We start from the raw sequence: 19,998 nt of genomic DNA on the forward strand, positions 1-19,998 counted from the left end.
AACTTTTACACCAGGATCTTAGTAGTCTAGACCAAGACCATGTTGTTTCTCTTGCTGATCATCCCCGCAAAGTGCGGGGCAATTTAATCCTTTTAAGTATTTAACCGCGCTCCCGACACTCCGCGTTATGTAGCAGTACATAAACCTGAAGATGAAGCGAGTAGCTCCCACCAGTAGAAGCAGCGCGGCGTATCCCCGCAAAAGAGCCGTCACTGCCTGTCAAGTGTGCCGTTCCCGACGCACAAAATGCGACCAGAAGAAACCCCGCTGTTCATTCTGCGAAAAGACCGGCGCCGAATGTGTCTTCGATCCCACGGCGTTGTCTACCTTTGACCCGGCGAGCCTCGCGATTCTCGAACGCCTAGACACACTCGAACAGAAGATCGATTCGATCCAACCACAGCAACAACAACAACAGCCTAGCTCACATCTGGTACCTTTGCCAACACTCAACGCCGAGAATGACTCAAATACAGCCTATACGGTTGCCAAGGAGTCTCAGCACCCAGATAGCTTGCTTCCGGAGGATCTTGATGATGTACTGAAATGGCCGATCTTGCAGGATATCAATTACCAAGCCACCGAAAGCTCTCATATTCCCAGTCCACAAAGCGACCATACCTCGCCCGCTCAACCCTCTTTGGATGGCGATGAATTAAATCCGGGCATCACCAATGCATACCTGGACAGCTTTTTTGCCCACGTTCATCCGAAGAACCCAGTGCTCGACGAGCCATTTATCCGTCGTCTTGTTCGTAAAGTCTCTCTAGAAGGCCCAAGCTGGGATTCCGAATCCTGCCTGGCGCTACTAGTCTGTGCGAACGGGGCGATTACTGGCCCTTTCTTGGCCCCCTCCATCTCTGCCGAGGAGCTGCGTGCGTCTCCTGGTCGCAGGCTGTTCACAGCAGCGTTGAAGCGTATTGGAGCAACCCTAGACTCCGCAGGCGTTGTCCAGGCTCAATGTTTATTCTTCGCCGGTGTGTATCTAATGTCCTGCCTCCGACCCTTCGATGCATGGCGGTCGTTTTTGCAGGCATTAGCCGTATGCCAGAGTTTCAAGTTCATGGGCGAAGCCACCCAGACAGGTACACCAGCTGAAGAGAGCATCTATTGGTCATCATGGAAATCCGAACGAGAGCTCCGCTGGGAATTAGGCCTTCCTGACTTCGGTACTCGAATCTCCTTGGAGCCGCCCCAGCGCTTCCCGACTCTACCCCTTACAGATGATGAGGAGATCCTCCGCGCGTGGTACTTTTATCTCTCCGAGATCTCTCTCTGGCGACTTGAGACAGAGATTAGGAAAGATATGACTACTCGTCTGTCCGAGCCAAACAGCAACACTCCCGATGGTCTAACTGACATCAGCGAGATTTATAAACAACAACTGGTCGCCTGTCTTCACTCCTTACCATCCACGGTCAGCATCGCCGACCCCCCCTGCCAAACCCCCGAAACCGATGTTCTTCGCTTCATACTCCAAGGCCGATCAACATATGTCAATGAACTGATCACTTGGCCATATATCGCCTGCGCGGTGAATAATATCCCGCTGGGACAAACAGCGCAGGGGTGGGTTGCAAAGGGCCTTCAGGCCCATTTGGAGAGATTGGATGTCAATCGGGTCGGGTTTTATCACCGACATCATGGAACCTGGCTGATGTTACGGACGTCTGCCAGAAGTGCATGCATTTTGCTCGCTGTCGCAAGGTCTAGCATGCGAGATCTTCTTCCTGTTGGTTGGGATGAAGCGGTGGAGGCGACGGTTAAGATGCTCGACTTTTGGCAGGCTGATGTTGAGGGTGTGGCTGCCTTAGCTCGCTTTTTGCGGCATCTGTTGTCCCATGTTCCTTAGAGTATACACTACTTTGTCCTAGACAGAACAAAGATTTGCTCTTTCCATATGATGTGTTAAGAAGAGAATCATTATACTTATATAACCAAACTAGTTATCTACACTACCAAGGTATGTCTAACTTCACGAACAATCCGATTTGGAGATAGTGTAGATCGTACAACTAATCTAGTAGGACTTTACGCCTCGTTCACACACCCGAATCATGCTGGACTACGCTTTGAGCAGCGACATAGCTCTTCCAATTTGCGCAGGTGCGGTTAAGCGTATCGTGATCAATACTAATCTCTGAAGCCCGCTCTAGCAACTGTACTGCAAAGCCTTCGGACGTATGCCAGGCAATGTGGCAGTGCATGAGCCATGCCTAGGATTTGATGAGGCGGTTAATGTACTGATTGAATAGATACATGGGCGGAAAAGTGAAACTTACACCGGGATTGTTTGTCTTGATCGCAATAACTAAATAGCCACTGGCAGGCATCATAGCAACATCTCTGCGAGGAGAATTGACCAACGTTAAGCCATCTGCCTGGGAGGAATCAAATTCACCGTACCCCGAGCCGAGAACCCAGAAATCATGCCCGTGCAGATGCATCGGGTGGTCTTGAGCAAAGGGCGAATGAATCACCATATATACCCACTCATCTCGATATGGGAGGTGGATGATCCGCTCCTTTGCAGTCCACGTATGGTTATGCTCTGCTACGCGCATGAGGGTCGGGTAATCCCACTGGGTGCGGAACGATGTCTTGTTCATTGTCCACAGCAAGGCGTTCTCGGTAACCTGAACTGCAACGTCTTCGCTAGTGCTATACACGTAGCTCTCGGATGTGTTGATAGCCAGATATGGGACGAGATTGGATGGTGACTCGTCGGAACAGCTGTCTGTATAGGCGTACGCCGATGTGGTTGGCTCAGCAGTAGACGAGCTATTGTAGCGGATGATGCCCTTGATGTTGTCTACCGCATCGGTCTCCGAGCATGCTTCCTGTGGAATTGCTCTCAACCAGAAGTTACCGCTATTTAGCTCCTTGGCGGTAACAATAATATCATACCGCTGGCCCATGCCGATACTCAGCTGGGTTGTGTTGTACGGGTGAATGGGGACGAAGTCTGTTGCAATCACCTCCATTGTGTGGTTATCGATCATGAAGCGAAAGTGGTTGTCTGCGGCAGCATTAACGAGGCGAATACGATATCTGGTTCCGGCGTCAAACGTAGTCTCAAAACGGGAACCTAGGGAGCCGTAGGTGTTGGTCCCGTTAATAAGACCGTTCGGGGCGGTTGGTGGACCCCCGGTTGATGCTTCCAAAACCAGTTCATCTGCCGTTTTCTGAGACGCCGTAGTTAGCAAAAGATTGATTTTATACTCAGTACCAAGCTTGCGGGGACTACGGACGTGGTACCAGTCATTCAAAAACAAGTGCCCGAGATCGACATCATAGTTCACTGTTGCTGGACCATTCACGACAATTCCTCCAAAGACGCCATCCCACGCTTGGACGAAGAAGTGAGAGTGATACCAGCCTGTGCCATACTGAGTTGCTCGCCATCTATAAGTGTTGGAATCACCTGGAGCTATCGGACATTGAGTGATGCTGGGGACACCGTCCATTTGGTCGGTCCAGTTTTGGCGAATTCCATGAAAGTGGAGCCCAGTGCCATTTGTTTGTAGTGCATTTGTAACATGGACGACTTCATTTAGCGACATTAGTGCTCAGAATTCAATTCAGGCATAGTGATTCTCTTACCAATCGTGTCACCCCAATCCGCAATGATCGTGGGCCCAGGAAAGGAGCCATTGATGAGCTGAACGGGCAGCTCGACACCATCAGGAGCGGCGGTAGTATTCTCGATATTGAACCAATACTCGCGAACCACACCCGTATCTGGTACATCCTCATAGTAGTTGGTCGATAGGTCATACCCATCGTTCCAGCATGCTCGGTTTGAAGGGCCGTGGGTGCAACCTGTACCACGGGTACTAGATTGTAGTGACGCTCCAAGCGCCAGAGGTGGGATGGCAGATGCCAATAATAGAAATGATCGAAGAAACATTATACAATTACAGGCAGCTGTACGAAGTGCCAAAACACGTAAACGATGGTAAGCAATAATGAGCAAATGACTGAGTAGGCTAGGGTAGGGAAGTCGAAGGAATGTGAGTCCAGTCAGAACGGGGTAGAGAGAATGAAAAGCAAAATTGAAGTGTGAACCAACAAACGCCCCTTACTGTTATTAAGACCATTGGAAAGCCTGTGCCTTCTTCTACAGAAACTCAATTCATTGCGATTCTCCATAGGGCTGAGCGGAACCGTGTAATGGGGCTACACATTTACAGAATTATAGTCTCGTTGGAAGGCCGCGAAATGAACTAATCGATAGTCGCCCAGCGGTAATCTATGTTAGGTCTAGATCTGCAAATCTCTAGTATCCCTTATGGATGTGTTAGAGCTATGGGTCCCACCATTGACTTCCATACCAGGAGTTTTGGGACACATTATCCTGGCAGCGTCTCTGTCTAGCTTATCCCACCCAAACAGAGAGCTTGATAAGCCTATACCAAGTATCCTGATTCGTATAGAAAACTTAAAGAGAATGAGGAGAGAGTGGTTAGCTAGGTGGAGGTCTGTGTATGCAGTACCAGTATTTCTGTAGCACGTTCGATCCTCCCTAGTCTAAATCCCCTTTTCGATGAGGCCTGCGGAGCTGGGCTTGAAAATAGGATATTACGGAGTACACGTCGTAAGTGGAGCCGCCGACTTACGTAGTTGCTTTCATGGGCTGGGAGTGGACGGGTATGATTATATCCACGGATCATCGACATAGTCCTATCCGGAGCCCACTTTCCTGAGTACGTGGCCACCAAATTATCAGCCGCGTTAGACCCACAAATGTATAAGCCATTGGAGGAGCTATTTTAAGCTTTTTTAAGACTATCTCTATAGTGTGCTTGAGGCTAATGCTAAGCCCTAGGGAGGCGGGCAGCCAACCCTATCTTACCCACGAGCGACTAATCCATGAAGATCATAAATAATCCACGATTTTCGTTGGAGAGGATTACGTGTCCCTGTACATACGGATTCAGGTACAACGCCCATATCATGGAACATGCGTCGAGAAGAAACTCACTGTCGACTCCTAGAGTCTAAGCTATGGATATGCTGATCGACAGTTCCGAGCTCCCCGGGAAGTACACGTAGTAAGATTATGGCATGGGCTACCATCAAGTCGACCCCTGAGGTATTGCCTGTTGTTTCCTAATCTTTTATCAAGTTCATACGTGCGCTCTTGAGGCCTCCCTTAGTCGACAGCAAACAATAATTCAGCCTGGCAAGTCATTGTCCTAGTATATGTCCTGCTCGCGGAAACATGCAGTGGTCGAGCCTCCTATACCATCTTTTCGCCATACAGGTGGGACGTTGCTCTGCTCGTAATGACCACGTGAAGCGTGGTTCTGAGCAAAATGCGACTCTCTACGCTTACGGCGCAAACTCATCGGCATGGCCTATTGCATATGGGGTTAACGACGGTACGTATTCTCTCTACCTTGACAACTCCACCTACCTGCTCTTCTCCCATAGACATCGATTGAGTCTCTCATGGTAGGGTTGCTTTACATCGCCCAAAACCCGGACAACCAGTCGGCTGACCTCACTCCGATGTACTGGGACCTCCCATCTATTACCGATGAATGCTGGATTGTCAACGGATCTTTCGTCAACGGCACTCGAGCCGGCTCACTCTACATCAAGCCTGAGGACGACAACGCCATCGGTGTTATGCCCTTTGCCCGGGCTGCTGCCATCAACGGAACGGTCACGGGGTTCGCGCTCTTCGCCACTCAACTGGTCTATAATAATAACACAGAGCTCCAAGCACAGTTCTGGGCACAGGCCACAGATAATGATGGGGTATACTGCCTCGTCTGGGTGGAGGATGGTGGGCAAGTTGAGAGTGGCAGTTTTCCTGTCGTGGTTAAGGGTTCAGAGGATTAGTTCATGGCGGATTCAGACTAGGGGGGCTTTTAATCGTCCAAAACTTTGATTGAGCTATTACCTATTGTACCTATCAAGGGCTTACAATCTCCATGGAAACATGTATTATACTGGCTTTGATGTATAGTTTTTCTGCTCTGTTGGCTGCATCTCATTCTGACGCCACCAGCTTCCTGTATCCTGATATAAAACCTTCCATTAGAAGGTCATCTTAAAGCATACATTCTACTCCAAAGGATGCACCGAGTAAGACCATAACAGTGCAGCTCCTGGATCATGTATTGACGCTTGTTGTGATTGCGGGGTCGAATGAGTATATGGGGTATCCCTCAAGTACACGGCTCAGTACAGAGGAAACATTGGGACTTGATGAAGAATTCAAATGGACTGACTACTCATCAAAAGTAACGGAAAGTATGAAACTGGCGCTCGATTGCACTGCTATTCTATAACCATTTACGGAAAGATTAAATCTTGCTATCGAATAAAGAAGTGCAATATGGCAACCACTGACCTCGTCTTTAAGACAAATGACATAAAGTCAACAGCATAATTTTTCAACACGGACCGAACCAGAGCAGCCAATGTACATATGGGTTGATCAAGTGTTGTACTGGACCATGATCACGACCAATCACCCTCATCAACCACAGGCTCATGTCTGTCTGAAGCGTCCATGAGCTCCTTGACGGTCCACGGCTTGTAGGTATAGCCAGGAGGTACATTGGTGTTCTGGAAGGGAGCTCCGATCAAGAGATGATTCGCACACTTGCCATAGTTATCGTAGGCGTATTGCTCCGGATTATGGCGCATAATCCAGTTAGCAGTAGTCTTACTGAAAATATCCGGGTTCTTCGCTACCGCATCCCAGTCGGTGTTGTGGAATTTCTCCCGGTGGTGGAATCCCATTTTTTGGGCGCACGACACACGTTCGAATCTGCGCAAACGGTGTTAATATAACAATTCCAGGAAGTGTTTAATCCGTATACTGCATACCTCAAATGGTTATGAACTCGCACAGCTAAGGCGAAGTTGGACTTGCCGCCCAATTGTAGGCAAGTTGCCAAGGAGTACGCGTCTTCCATGGCCATTGCCGCTCCACTACCAGAGGTTGGCAAGAAGGAGTGTGCCGAATCGCCAAGCTGAATGACTCGAGCCTTAGGCGAAGCCCACTTCGGCTGAGGGTTGCGCCACAGTAACTTCCAGTCCGTACAACGGTTATTGGGCGTAGCCTTGATCAGCTCGGTCAGGAAAGGCTCCCATCCTTCAATGTATGTCAAGGCCTTCTGAGTGGAGACAGTCTTATCCCAGTCTTCCTCAGCATTGTGGTCGTCCTGTGTGTATAGAATCGTCAGTCTGCGTGCGCACCAGGAGCATGTATGCATGCCTAAGATTTTGATCTGACATACCCTGTGTGTCAACATATAGCAAATCTGCCTTGAGGTTTTGCCCACGGCTATATGTGCGCCAGGGCCTACATGAATTGAGGCACGATCGACGTACCCTTCAAACTCCTTGGAAATGATCGGATTCTCAAGTGCTGGTGCAGTGGGAAAGGTCGCCCTGTAACAAGCAAATCCGGAGCTAATAGGAACGTCTTTCTTTCCCAGGACCAAAGACCATGCCTTGGAACCGACGCCATCGGCGGCAACGACAATATCGGCTGTGAGCGTGCTCCCATCGGCAAGAACAACACCACCTGCCTCGTCCGTTTCGAAGTAGTCCTCAACAGTAGTTAAGAAATCGACACGAATACCTAGCTCTTGAACATACTCCCACAACGCACAGTGAAGCTCAGATCGGTTGAAGGCCATTGATATGTCCTTTCCATCACCTAGCGGCCAGGTTCCAACCCACGTCCCGTCATACTTCTTGATGTTTCGCTGGGTCTTGTACGAGATGGTCTGCAATCGCTCATAGAACCCGGGCCAATTCTTGATGCTGTGGAGGGCGTTGCATTCTATCATCAGAAGATCTCCTGTTTCCATTGTTTTATTAGTTTTGGGACTCATGAACACCAGACTAGTACTTACCGTAACCATCGAAATTTGGGCGCTTTTCTATGAGGCGGACATCATGGCCCTTACGATATGCCTCGATCGCAAAGGTGAGGCCACCAATGCCACCTCCCGTAATGAGGATGGACAACCCGCTAGGGGGGTATTGGTCCCTAATGGTAGATGCCACGGAGGTTGCCATTGCTGCTGCACGAGGTATCCGTAATGGTTCAATCTCTTGATCTGAGGCGCTAAATTGCTCGATGCTATGAGTGATCTGAAAAGGGTTTTCCGGCCTTTATATATTCTTTAGGAGGCACATTCTCCACTATAGTTCTCTCAGCACTCGGAACCTGCTTCTTTCCGGAAGGATGTACCAAATATGATGAAACACATAATCCAAAGCTCTATAGCACCAAATCGGGCATTTGAAGGTGTAGAAGTATACTCAGTGCGGATATGATCTTCATGTGTGGGGCTCCTGGGAGAAGTGTGGCTGAGCTTCGATATGTAATTTTATATCACGTTATCCAAAAATCAGTAGATCCCAGAGTTCCAGACTTAAGAATACGAGTATCGAGATTCTTTTATATTTGTATATCGTATACAGCAAGCTATACCTAGCTATCACTGGCACTTGTTGTCGAAGACTCTTTTTCGACTTAGCGAAAACATCGTAATGTATTAAGGTTGAGAGGATTCAAGATGAATCTTATGGTACGAACTCCAGATCTTGTTTAACAGTGCATAACTTGAATATCTTTAGGTTCCTTCCGCGAAGGACTAATATTGTTTTAGAAGCGGTTCTTTTTTCTCTTGCGATCCTTTTACTGTAGACATTGGACAAGGCTACCGTGCAGTAGGGCATACAAGGAGTACGGAACTTCGGGTTTCTGACTTCCGCTGAGTCAGCGCCATCGTGCTGGGGTTTTGGGCCATCGAACACTTCATTCTCGCGCCTGTTTAAAGCTATGCAGAATCCTGTAGTATATCCAGATGCTTAACACTTTAAGAAGACACTATTTAATAGTGGCCCGCATCGTATGCGACCTCCCTGCGAAAAAATACTACCCGGACCGGGGCTTAACCTACCTTTCAACTTGTACCTCTACCAAATATATATATATGAGCTGTCCATAGTCGCTTTGGGATAACGCACTTGGGTTATGTCAACATTTTTTCTGTTCTTTTCTCATTTTCTTTCTCTACCATTGAGAGATTACTGGGCACGACGATTCAGTAAGTGCCAGAGCAATAAGGCTGCGCTCAATAAAAACAGCTTGACCAAGTCTCTTCCTGCTGCTACGCTACCTCATCACATATAGCTAGGCTCTCCAAGCCGCCATTCTGCATAGCCTTTACTGCTTCACTCCATTTTACACGTTGTTATGTCTAACTACGCCAAGCGATCGTGAAAGGCTGACAAACATTTAAGAAGAGCTTCGTAAGGGAGTGGACATAGGATGAACTTCCAGTGTCCGCGAATGTGCTTGGAAAGGAGATCAATGAATCCCTCTTGAGCTCGCAGACCCACATCGGCAGTTTTACTTCTTTTCTAGCCGATTGATATGTGATTCCTGAAAACGCGGAGATCCTTCGCTTTCCGGGGTTCAAATGCGGAGAGTAGAAGCCGGCGTTCTAGATTGGACCCGATGCTCTCCACATCCCGAACTTGACGCATCATTCGACCGACCTACTCGTTGTCGTAGATCCACCCGTGGCGGTTCCTGCTGCTTTCTGCTTTTCTTTGAAGAAGAATCAGTCTCCAATGGCAAGTATTTTGAAGCATGCTTAACTCTGGAAAGCGATATAGGGATTGATAGTCGCCATATCAGCACCTCGGGACCTTCCTTCCTGTGGTGCATAAGTAGGAACGTAACCCGAAGCATCTGTTGTTCTAGGCCAGAGTCGGGAGTCAGGACGTGCTATACCCACATGGGTATAGAAAAGCCATTCTATTATCGACAGCCAATTGTAATGACTGTATTCATCAACCGTAGGGGGACTAGACGCTCCGGTATGCACATCTCCATACTTGACTAGCTTTGTGGATTCATTATTGATTCTGTTGAAGCGTACCTTATGCAGTCATCTAGGGACTAATAAAAATTGAACGCCACACATGATGAGTTGAGCAGACCCAAGAATAAGACTTACATAGCGTTGAATGCTGCTGACCCAAAACCCTGGAGCAGGAGCGGGTGTTTCGGCACGTGGGCAGCATGCGAGTGCTTTACTTGCTGTTACTGGAGGAAAGGCGTAAACTAGTCCCAAAGACTCAAAACATATGTGATCGATGTTCGCAGAAGCAGCATCCGTGCGAGACGACTATGTAGTACAGCTACCCGGGCTCATGCGTCCACTTCGTACTCTACCAAGAGTTGGTTTTACAACCTCTTTGCCCTTTCTTTGGGTTGGAGATATCTCTCGTCACATTAGCTCGACTGTAACGGCTCGGGTGGGTGGGTACAGATCTGACCCTGACCATCCACCGAGTATCAAATAAAGTCAGCGTTCATGTTGAGAAAGATGCTTCGGTAGAGCTATATGTGGACATCATCGGCTTTGGCGTTGCGGGTGTGGAGCCGAGCCCTCAAGAAAAGCCGAAATGCATACCCTAACTATCCCCGCAGTTAGGTTCAACACCTTCACGCATCATCTATGCTGCCAAATGAGAGCCCATGTGAATCCGGGGTAGCGGTGCCCCACTTGCTGCCAAAGGCTATGATGGAGGGTCCAATATTAGCTTGTCACCTCCGCATATATCGCTGCGAGCAGTTCCTGCTTCACCAACCTCAGCATAATCGATCCCTATATTCGATCACTTCTGTGAGGCATCATGAGCGGATTTAGGCACGCTTTTTCTATGACCCGGAAGGAGGTACAGGATGCAGTACCTCCTGGGACAATCTTTCTATCAAGTGAGTAGCTTGGGCACAACAGCACGACTCACGCCTCCTAGACTACTAAGTTGACTAACATTCACCAAATCTTCCCTAATCTAGTATATTCCCAAGAGTCCGCTGGTAGAACACATCTCAAAAACAATGGCGAAGTGGTTCTGTCTCCCCAGCCATCAGAAAACCCGCTGGATCCGTTGAACTGGCCGAGCTGGCGCAAGTTCGCCGTCCTTTTGGTTATGTCACTATATGCCGCCATTGGAAACTTTACTTCTGGCTCAATTGCCAGCGCGTTTCCATTATATGCCACTCCAATGGCTTTCAATCCACCCGTTTCTATTGGGAAGCTGGGTCATCTCGTCGCGGTTCGTGCTCGATATGAGTATAATATTCACCCTTCTTTGTTCTCTTTCTACATGGGAGACTTTTATTTAGGTACCTGCGTGGATGCGATGGCTAAGCTGTATTAGGTCAACGTTCTTATGATGGGTGCTGCAAATATCCTGTGGGTGCCGTTAGCCAATACGTTTGGCCGCCGGCCCATCACATTATTCAACATTCTCCTCCTCATGTTATGCTCCGTATGGGCCGCACGCGCTACATCATTTGGAAGTCTTCTTGCTGCCCGCTTTTTCATGGGGGTTGGCGTCGCTCCAGCCGATACGAGTGAGTTCCGATCGCCCCTTCTTAGCAAAAGATTTTATTGCTAATGGTATTGCTAGTTGCACCGAATGTCGTAGGCGAAATCTATTTTGCACATCAGAGAGGAAAAGCGATGGTAGGATACATACCTTAAAGGATCAAGAATCATCGCAGTGCTTAAGACTCATTACATGCTTAGGGGTTTTATACGGTTTTCATCTGCATAGGCCCTGTTCTTGGTGGCATTGCCGGCGGCTACATAGCTGGAAACCTGGGCCTGGCATGGATCCACTGGATCAATGTCATCTTGTCCGGCATTCTGCTCATCGCTTGTTTCTTCCTAGTTCCGGAGACGCTCTATGCTCGTGAGACCCCGGCTCAATCCATGGATCCTATTTTGGACGAAGGCGGCAAAGGTGAGGACGGAACAAGTTCGATAAAAATCGAAGATATCGCCCAAAATCATGCTACAACTGGTAGCTATTCGGAGCTTACTTTCCTCCGCTCACTGAAGTTATACACCAACCACGGGAACCTTCTCCAGAACTTCGTTTCGCCGTGGTTGACACTGCGCCTTCCCGGGGTATGGCTAGTGATGCTGTGGTATGCAGGGTTGGTTGGTGGGGTTGTGACAATATCGACAGTAGGCCCAACACTTGCTGCACAGCCGCCATATCTGTGGGGCAACAACGCAGGTCTCATTTTGGTCGGCGGCATTATCGGAGCATTGGTCGGCGCAGTGGTGACGGCGCTCTCCGCAGATCGAATTATTACTACGAAAAAGACATTGCAGGGAGAAGAAAACATGGAGCCCGAGGCTCGCTTGCCCATTGCGCTTCCGGGGCTTGTTCTAGCAACAACGGGGTTGTGGACCTTTGGGTTCTGTGCCCAGAGTTCGAATTCACACATGTGGATTGGGATGCAGTTTGGGCTCGGAATGCTGTCTTTTGGTCTCATGCAGGCACCATCTATTGGTTTCAATTATGTATGGTCTTCCGTTTTTGAGGGTGAAGGGATTGTTCGATTTCCAGATAACTAACCGTTTCTCTTACTAGATTATCGATTCCTATGGTAGCGTCTCAGCGGATTGTTTTGTTGTCGTGACGTGCATGCGAGCGATTATCAGCTTTTCTTGGACATTCTTCGCCAGCGGATGGGTTGAGAGTGCTGGTCCAGCAATTCCTTTCGGTGTCTTCGGAGGGTTGATGGGGCTCTTTACCTTATTCACGATCCCGCAGTGGCTATGGGGGAAGAGGACGAGGATTGCTACAGCTGATTGGATACCAAAATGAACAGGCCTCACTGTGCTAGGGAATATCTTATGGCTATGAGATGATCTCCAAGAAGGTGGTGTCAATTTGCCAGGCGATAGTTTCTGAGAATTTCCTCGGTGACTCCGAGTCTTTTACTTTCGAAATGTTGTCTCTGCATGTCTTATTACATTTGAAATATATCTATATACACATCCGAGACCTCGTACATAGTGTTGATTGAGGATAGTCTGCCGATGTAAACCGAGATAGACAGAATGCCGTCTTAGTGGGACGAGACAAGAGCATCGCACGCACCACCTCTCCTCATCGATTGTTAGATATGATAAGATGACAGTCTAGAGATATTGGTGGCCATAACCATTTCCATCCCCTCTTACGGTATCAACGTAGGGCACCCGTTCATACTGGTAGTCGGATAAGGAATACTTGCCCTCCAAGACGGGGTAAGGCCTCTGCTTCCATTCAGCCTGCACCTTCCTGGCTGTGACTAAGAATCTCTGCTGAACAGAAGAATAATTCTCAACTGTCAGTTTTCTGTCTCGCTTAACGAACTTCCCATCGACCAAGACATGTTTAATATCACCAACATTGGAGTGAAGAATAATGGCCGCGACTGGGTCGTCCCAGCCAAGCATTCCAGGCGTCATTCCGTCCCAAACAACAATGTCCGCCTTGGCTCCCTTGGCAATGACACCCAAATCTGGCCGTCGAAGTGCAAGACCTCCATTGCGTGTGGCAAGCATGAAAGCTTGATTCACCGTCATGGGGCTATTCGAGGGAACGTGCCAGTTCTGTAGCAACCAGCGGTATAAGGTCAATCTAGTATACTGGAGCCACAGACGTGCTTGGGTAATCACGTCTGTGGAATATGTGAAATGAGTATCAATGCCTAGGGCTGCTTGGTCCTGAACGAGGTGGTTGTGAGGGTGATCGTGACCGTAATGCATCTCAGATTCGGGAGTGATCGATACGTACTGATTGGTATTTCGGAGGAGCTCGGCTCCTTCGGGGGTTAGGAAGCTTGCGTGGGAGAAAATGACTGGGATAGACGTATTCAGGATGCCGAGGTTATTCAGGTTTTCGGGTGAGTTAATCACTTTGTCTATGTTAGAATATATGTTTGGAAAGCCAAGCTGAGAAAGCAGCGGCTGGAAACTTACCTCCCCATACGCCCTGTAAAGAATGGGCGGTAATCGCTGAAACATTGTATTTTCTATTGAGTATGGTCAGTCAGGTATGTTGGAGATCAGTCTTGAAATAATATACCGGGCGAGTGAAATCACCTCCTCAGTTTGCCGTGCACTGCCCGGATGAAATCCATCATAGGCAATTCCTAGGCTAGTCGCTTTTCCGTTCAGCCTGTCGCTGTCCGCAATATCCTTGAACTTGGCCACTTGCTCGGTGTGTGGAAAGTTGCTGACATTGTGAAAAGTATAGCACCAAAACACCCGAGCACCACTATCAATAGATGCATTAAGACCGGCATCAGCTGTTTTATTAGACCAAGTATGATGTGCGTGGTCTAGTATTGTAGTGACACCAGCATTAAGTGCCTCATACAATCCTGCCAGTTGACTAATATATACATCATCAGCAGAATAGCCGCCGTCGACGACAAACTCGCCATATCTCTCGAAATATTCGGCCAGCGACGTATTCGAACCTAATGTTTTGAACGCAGTTTGCCATCCGTGTCGGTGGGTGTCGATGAAGCCCGGGGTGATGATATCGCCTGTTGCATCAATGATCTCGGTGCCGCTGGGCAACGTTCCACTGTAGCTTTCAGCAAAGACATCTTCAATCGTATCATTGACAATCAAGACGGATCCATTGCGCAGTACTCGAAGGTTATCAGTGTCTGAGTCAAAGGCAATTACGGTTCCGCCTGATAGAAGTGTTGAAGTAGTTGCTGCTGCAAGGGTGGCAGCAAACGCTGCGACAGAGAGGAGCGGACGAAACATGACCGTTGAAGTCAACAGTGAAGGCTATGCCATGTGACATCACTGAAAAGCAGACCTGAAAACACATCCTTATATCCTCCAACTTCGCTTCCGGATATAACGTGGGCACCGGATATACTACATTGTGGAGTCAACGTTGCAAACTACAAAGGACTAAGCTCTCAAATCGTTGAAACACAAGTGGGTAATATATGGTATGAAGCTATCTTGCTAAGCTATCCATTTCTCCAGGTCTTTAGTGCATAAATATGGTAAATCCGTTACCCACCAAAAAGTGCTTGAGAGTCAATATCGGCAAATCACAAAGCCTTAAATTTGCCGAAACGGAATTACGGATTTAAGACCCAAGATATGGCTTTTTAGAGAAATTTGACGATATACCCCAGTTTTCAACTGCCGAGTCAGATCCAGTGCTGTCTGCGTAGAGGTTCTTAACTCCATTATTCATGGAGATCAGGTTTGGACCCGACAGCCATCCGCACAGAAGAGAACAAGGGTAAGGCTTTTTTTTTTTTCGCTTCCAACAGGCTTCATCAGCTCCCCGGGAGGCATACCAATATTGGCAAATATCTGTAATAACCTGATAATTGTGTATTTGACCTGTGTTAGAGCAAGTTTTTTCCCAAGCACTGTCGGAGCCCGCCATTGAAGGGAAAATATGCCCATCTAATCTGGCCCAGCTCGCTGGTTTCCCACCGCTCTAGACGGAAGACGTTTGCATCAGGCCCATAGATATTTCTCTTTCGGGAAATAACATATTATGAAAGGACGACAAGCTCCCTTCTTCTTACAAGGATGGGGGTGCTTGCGTTTTCACCGCCACCGGTTGGCAAAGATGGCGGTTTCTTTCGCTTCGCGGTTATTTAACGGAATGGGCGGGTAGAGGCGTAAAGCTGGCAGTGTTTAGCATAGGGGGTAATGCGTAGGAAGGCAACTAACTCTCTTTGATAGCACAGTCTAGGTATGACATGTGCCTGAACTGGTCTTTAGTGGGGGTATTGAGGCTTCCCCATGATGGAAGATATTTCATCTCGTAAACGACGCATTACGTGTTCATGACGGACAAGTAGACATCTAGGTGACATTATCATTCTAGACAAAATTGCAACTGGCAGGTACGTACAGCATCCATGAGAGGCAGCTTGCGGTGGTGTCTCTTTCAGCTAAAAGCACGTTAAGTAATTGGTCACGGGGGTCTGTTTTGCTAATAGACCCCCGAGAAAGCTGCTTTATAAAGCTATAGGCCTTATTATTTGTTTCATCAAAATTGTCTACCTTCAAACTATCAATATAATACTCAACAAATCGGTGCACATCAGCACAAGCTCTTCGAAACTGTGGCGGATTTACAACCAATGAAATGAAGCTATTCGGAAGCGCTTAGCCAGCCCTTCCTGGGCGATATGTCTGCCAATGAGATCCCTGGAATGTTTCCATGCCGGCCCTTCTTGGGTAAAGATATCATTACCTAGGGAGTGGCACAAAGATCTCCCGCCGTGCACCGAAACCATAGTATAAATATAATGAGTACCATATCCTCAAATTGGCCATCTTCGTTGTCTTTCTCTACCTTCAAATTTGGTAGACAGGATTGCCTCCACATTCTCCGGGCGCAGAACATGAAATGTCTGCGGCCCGAACAACAAATATTGGGATAGCAGATTTTCGGGCTCGTATTGCTCTGCTACAGAGCATAGAAACGCAAGGAACCGGCCTTTTGCGTTTGACATCCATAGTTCGTTTATCTAGTGGGCAGTTCTATGGGAGGCTGGCAACCATGTTGGTGCACGAATATGCGGTCTTTCTGTTATTAGTCAACGAATTTTGTCCAGAATTTTTCTGTGTCGTCAATTAACCTACTTGATATTCCCAGTATAGTACGAACAGGAAGTAATACAATATCCGACCCGCATTTAGCAAGATTAAGCAATACACGATACTTCCAAAGTCCATTCTAATAAGGAAAGAAATCCTCAACACAAGCCTGATGCCTTAAAGCCATGGCACTTTTGTCCCTTTTGCACCATATTTATGCCCCCAAATAGGGCAAAGAACTCATTGAGACGAATACGCATTTTCCAATCCAGGGATTCAAACCCTTGAGATAACCCTTGACTTTAAGTTTCTTTCAAGGGGAACTTAGCTTTCGGTCTTCCTTCCTTTGTCGTAGTACGGATCTCAATGGAAGATAAGAACTAGCCACATCTACCTGTACTAATGACCCTAATACTAAGAAGGTCATTACCAAGGTATCAGAGGCTAGTGGGCCTTTACTCGACACTTTGCCAGAAGACCCGTTTCAGGATGCAGTTGTGTCACTACCATGTCAATACCCAGCGAGACGACAAATGCGAGTAACGCATTAAGTCAATTGAGGACAAGCTATACAATTTATGATTGGTCAGCAAAGCCAAGACGTTCCATGAAGGGAGAGACTGAATCAATGGAAAATTTGAGAGTCTTTTGTTTTCCGGAAGGACATATATTTCTGCCAAGTTCATTTCATCAGTTTGAGGCATGTACTACGGCAACTTTAGTAGTATTCGCACCTCCTTTCATTCATTTACACTATATAGTATGACGCTATTCTAAGGTGGTTGGTGGGGGTCTCGCATATTAAGTCCAGTGTATCTCTGAAGGTAAAATGCTTGAACGATTGTGCAAAAGACTTAATGAGGGACTAAACTTTTTTCTGTTTGACGTAGTAATTATTCCTCCGGGTACGAGAAAACCACTGGGTAAAGATCGGCAGTCCAGCCATATTCGCAGAGAAGAAATGTTACTATACAATACAGGGTGTCAGATATCTACGTGGGGAATACGGCAGCGATGTAACTTCGTCGCCGTTTGCGGCTGTGTCGACTTAGGGTTGTCGTTGGAACGTTACAGGCGCTGCACGTGACCCTGGAACATTGACCCAAACGTGGTAAATATCCAGTAAATCAGAGGCTTAACATGGTTCGTGAAGTAATAGTTACAGTGATGCTAGATTACTTAGGTGGTAAAATTCCGATTTCACTGCTTTGTTGTGGGAAAGACCAGAAACGAGGATTTTCGCATCTAATATGCTGTCAACTCTAGCCCTCCTTCCACCGCCACAGGTCTAAGCATTCATCCAGACGTCTCTCATTTTATTTGACACTTACGAAAATGCCTAACTGGATTCTTGGGGACAAATTTGATACCGTCTATTCGCACAAGGGCTCTATCAAGACCCTTTGGGAAACGCGTTGGAAGTTTGCCGTTAGTTATCCGCTCATTGCGCTGCAATCAAAAGAAAAAGGACTAACAGCAGATTAAAGTGCCAAAAGGGAGTTTATCCTTTTCATGATGGATCCTACGAGGATTTCGCGCCAATATTCCAGAAGCTTATTTCAGTTTGTTCTCAATTGCTCACAAACCCTTTTTCGAATTTCATTGCCACTGACCAGAGATTCTTCACGGTAGGAAAACATCAATGATGCCAGCACGGATGAATATACGTCTACATTCTTTCCTATCGCATCAGAGCTAGAATCTCAAGCATTACAAGCTTTGGACTCTGGTAAAACAGACAACGCAATCGACCTGTTTCGCCGCGCCGCGGTAGTCTATCGGATCTCGCGCTTTCCCTATGTCGACATAACTCAGCCAAACTCCATCAAGCGAACTGCATTCGAGCGTCAAAAGCAGGTATACATGAAGGCTGCATCTCGATGGGAATCACCGATCAAGGAAGTTATTATCCCGCACAGCAGTCGCGGTATAAATGACGGCCAAGAAATCCCGATCTACACTCGCGTACCGAGCAATGCTAGTCCAGAGAATCCCGTTCCCGTCGTCTTTATTATGACAGGACTGGACGGATACAGACCGGATAACAGCCAACGGACACACGAGATCATCGGCCGCGGATGGGCTGTCGTCATCGCCGAGATCCCGGGTACAGCGGATTCGCCTGCTGATCCTGCGGACCCATCGTCTCCTGATCGGCTATGGGATAGCGTCTTCGCATACATGGCGACACAGCCGATGCTGGACATGAGTCAAGTTGTGCTCTGGGGACTCAGCGCGGGAGGTTTCTATGCCATCCGAGCCGCCCATACACACGCAAGCCGACTACGTGGGGCTATTGCACACGGTGCGGGATGCCATTATTTTCTGGACAAAGAGTGGCTCAGTCGCGTCGATAATCATGAGTATCCTTTCTCGTGAGTTGCTCGTTCCTGTTCATAGTGAGTTCAAGGGTTATGCGCTAATTCCATGCAGAATCATGGCAGGATGGGCAAGGAAATACGGCTACGACGATATTCAGGTCTTTGTGCAAGAGGCACGGAAGAAGTTCTCACTGGTGGAAACGGGTATTGTAGATCGTCCTAGTTGCCGATTGCTTTTGTTGAATGTATACAGCTACTCTCCTTTTGCGCAATTGGATGTGCCATATCTAACGAACGTATAGGGTGTCGACGATGGGATTACGCCAATTGAAGATTCTCTGCTTCTCTTTAACCATGGGAGTCCGAAGGAGGGAAGGTGAGGCCCGATACTGGTCCAAGTTGGTATTGCCGTCGCGACTAATCAGGAAGCAGGCTTTTTGAAGGCTTACCACATATGGGGTACCCCGACAGCTTGCCTGTCGCTTACAAATGGTTGGAGGGCATTCTGCCCTGTGAACCAAAGCAAAAAAACTAGTCATCTCCCATGGGTATTGTACCAGGGACATGAGAGGTCGTGAACAATTGGAGAGGATTTCTGTCTTACAGGCGCATCTACGGTTCATTTTTAAAAAGTACCATGTTTTAGGTCCTAAAATCTTGAAAAAAAAAAATTAGTTGTAATGCACGTTCATCCTTCCAAAGTCGGTTCCATTGCTTTGCTAGTTCGAGCGATTGATCTCTGGAGAGTCCACGTTGACTTGTCCATGCTAGTTGAGCATACTGTGACTCCTTGCAGAGCTTTAACCATTAGATCTATGTATGATGATAGATATGTGGTGTACATAAAGCACCCTGGATTGTTGCTGAAAGTTTTGAAATGGCCCTATCATGGTATTTCAGCCTAGCCTGGTTGCTATAGGGCGCGCCAAACATCTCAACCCCTGAGATAATCGAATGACAGGGGAGGTAGTAGAGGCCAGCAGGTATCATTTGTATTGGGAAATGCCGTAGACGATCTTGAGCTTCCTATTGCCTTTAATGGCATTCTGTAGCTCAGCTGGCTGTAAGCGTATTGTTATAGCTCCTGACAGCCTTTATACAGTTCGGGGCTTCTTGTTAAAAAAAAGGCTTGACAGTGATTTTAGACCACATACCACAATAGTCGAGTTAGCCTCATCTGTAGTATTTGACTTTGCCTGCCGGGCTTTAATTGGAGTGCAATAAATGCGATTAATCAA

General features: G+C 47.6%; 7 protein-coding genes across 7 annotated transcripts; 4 read left to right on the plus strand and 3 right to left on the minus strand.

Moving 5' to 3' along the window:
• Window positions 1-151: 151 nt before the first annotated feature.
• On the plus strand, window positions 152-1,852 carry BDV27DRAFT_156372 (uncharacterized protein; the record flags this gene model as incomplete). The annotated part of the gene is made up of 1 exon (XM_032072323.1): window positions 152-1,852. One exon carries the CDS (start codon window positions 152-154, stop codon window positions 1,850-1,852), a length of 1,701 nt encoding a protein of 566 aa, XP_031929022.1.
• Window positions 1,853-2,042: 190 nt separating this feature from the next.
• Window positions 2,043-3,910, minus strand: tpcJ (oxidoreductase tpcJ; the record flags this gene model as incomplete). The annotated part of the gene is made up of 4 exons (XM_032070188.1): window positions 2,043-2,216; window positions 2,283-3,185; window positions 3,252-3,547; window positions 3,604-3,910. The coding sequence occupies 4 exons, from the start codon at window positions 3,908-3,910 to the stop codon at window positions 2,043-2,045; spliced, it is 1,680 nt and encodes a 559-aa protein (XP_031929023.1).
• A 1,314-nt stretch (window positions 3,911-5,224) lies between these two features.
• On the plus strand, window positions 5,225-5,850 carry BDV27DRAFT_156374 (uncharacterized protein; the record flags this gene model as incomplete). The annotated part of the gene is made up of 2 exons (XM_032072324.1): window positions 5,225-5,384; window positions 5,462-5,850. 2 exons carry the CDS (start codon window positions 5,225-5,227, stop codon window positions 5,848-5,850), a joined length of 549 nt encoding a protein of 182 aa, XP_031929024.1.
• A 624-nt stretch (window positions 5,851-6,474) lies between these two features.
• Window positions 6,475-8,049, minus strand: BDV27DRAFT_143992 (uncharacterized protein; the record flags this gene model as incomplete). The annotated part of the gene is made up of 4 exons (XM_032070189.1): window positions 6,475-6,787; window positions 6,847-7,184; window positions 7,329-7,828; window positions 7,884-8,049. The coding sequence occupies 4 exons, from the start codon at window positions 8,047-8,049 to the stop codon at window positions 6,475-6,477; spliced, it is 1,317 nt and encodes a 438-aa protein (XP_031929025.1).
• Window positions 8,050-11,232: 3,183 nt separating this feature from the next.
• Window positions 11,233-12,790, plus strand: BDV27DRAFT_171206 (major facilitator superfamily domain-containing protein; the record flags this gene model as incomplete). Its single annotated transcript, XM_032075541.1, has 4 exons — window positions 11,233-11,394; window positions 11,439-11,525; window positions 11,589-12,374; window positions 12,445-12,790. 4 exons carry the CDS (start codon window positions 11,233-11,235, stop codon window positions 12,679-12,681), a joined length of 1,272 nt encoding a protein of 423 aa, XP_031929026.1. The 3' UTR covers window positions 12,682-12,790.
• Window positions 12,791-12,998: 208 nt separating this feature from the next.
• BDV27DRAFT_143994 (amidohydrolase family protein) lies at window positions 12,999-14,624 on the minus strand (the record flags this gene model as incomplete). The annotated part of the gene is made up of 3 exons (XM_032070190.1): window positions 12,999-13,759; window positions 13,824-13,876; window positions 13,930-14,624. 3 exons carry the CDS (start codon window positions 14,622-14,624, stop codon window positions 12,999-13,001), a joined length of 1,509 nt encoding a protein of 502 aa, XP_031929027.1.
• Window positions 14,625-17,774: 3,150 nt separating this feature from the next.
• ayg1 (heptaketide hydrolyase ayg1) lies at window positions 17,775-19,366 on the plus strand (the record flags this gene model as incomplete). The annotated part of the gene is made up of 6 exons (XM_032075542.1): window positions 17,775-17,867; window positions 17,927-18,001; window positions 18,072-18,814; window positions 18,873-19,005; window positions 19,063-19,136; window positions 19,193-19,366. 6 exons carry the CDS (start codon window positions 17,775-17,777, stop codon window positions 19,293-19,295), a joined length of 1,221 nt encoding a protein of 406 aa, XP_031929028.1. The 3' UTR covers window positions 19,296-19,366.
• Window positions 19,367-19,998: the final 632 nt, after the last annotated feature.

This window comes from Aspergillus caelatus, assembly GCF_009193585.1.
Source record: "Aspergillus caelatus strain CBS 763.97 unplaced genomic scaffold BDV27scaffold_59, whole genome shotgun sequence".
In the NCBI taxonomy this organism is placed as follows: domain Eukaryota; kingdom Fungi; phylum Ascomycota; class Eurotiomycetes; order Eurotiales; family Aspergillaceae; genus Aspergillus; species Aspergillus caelatus.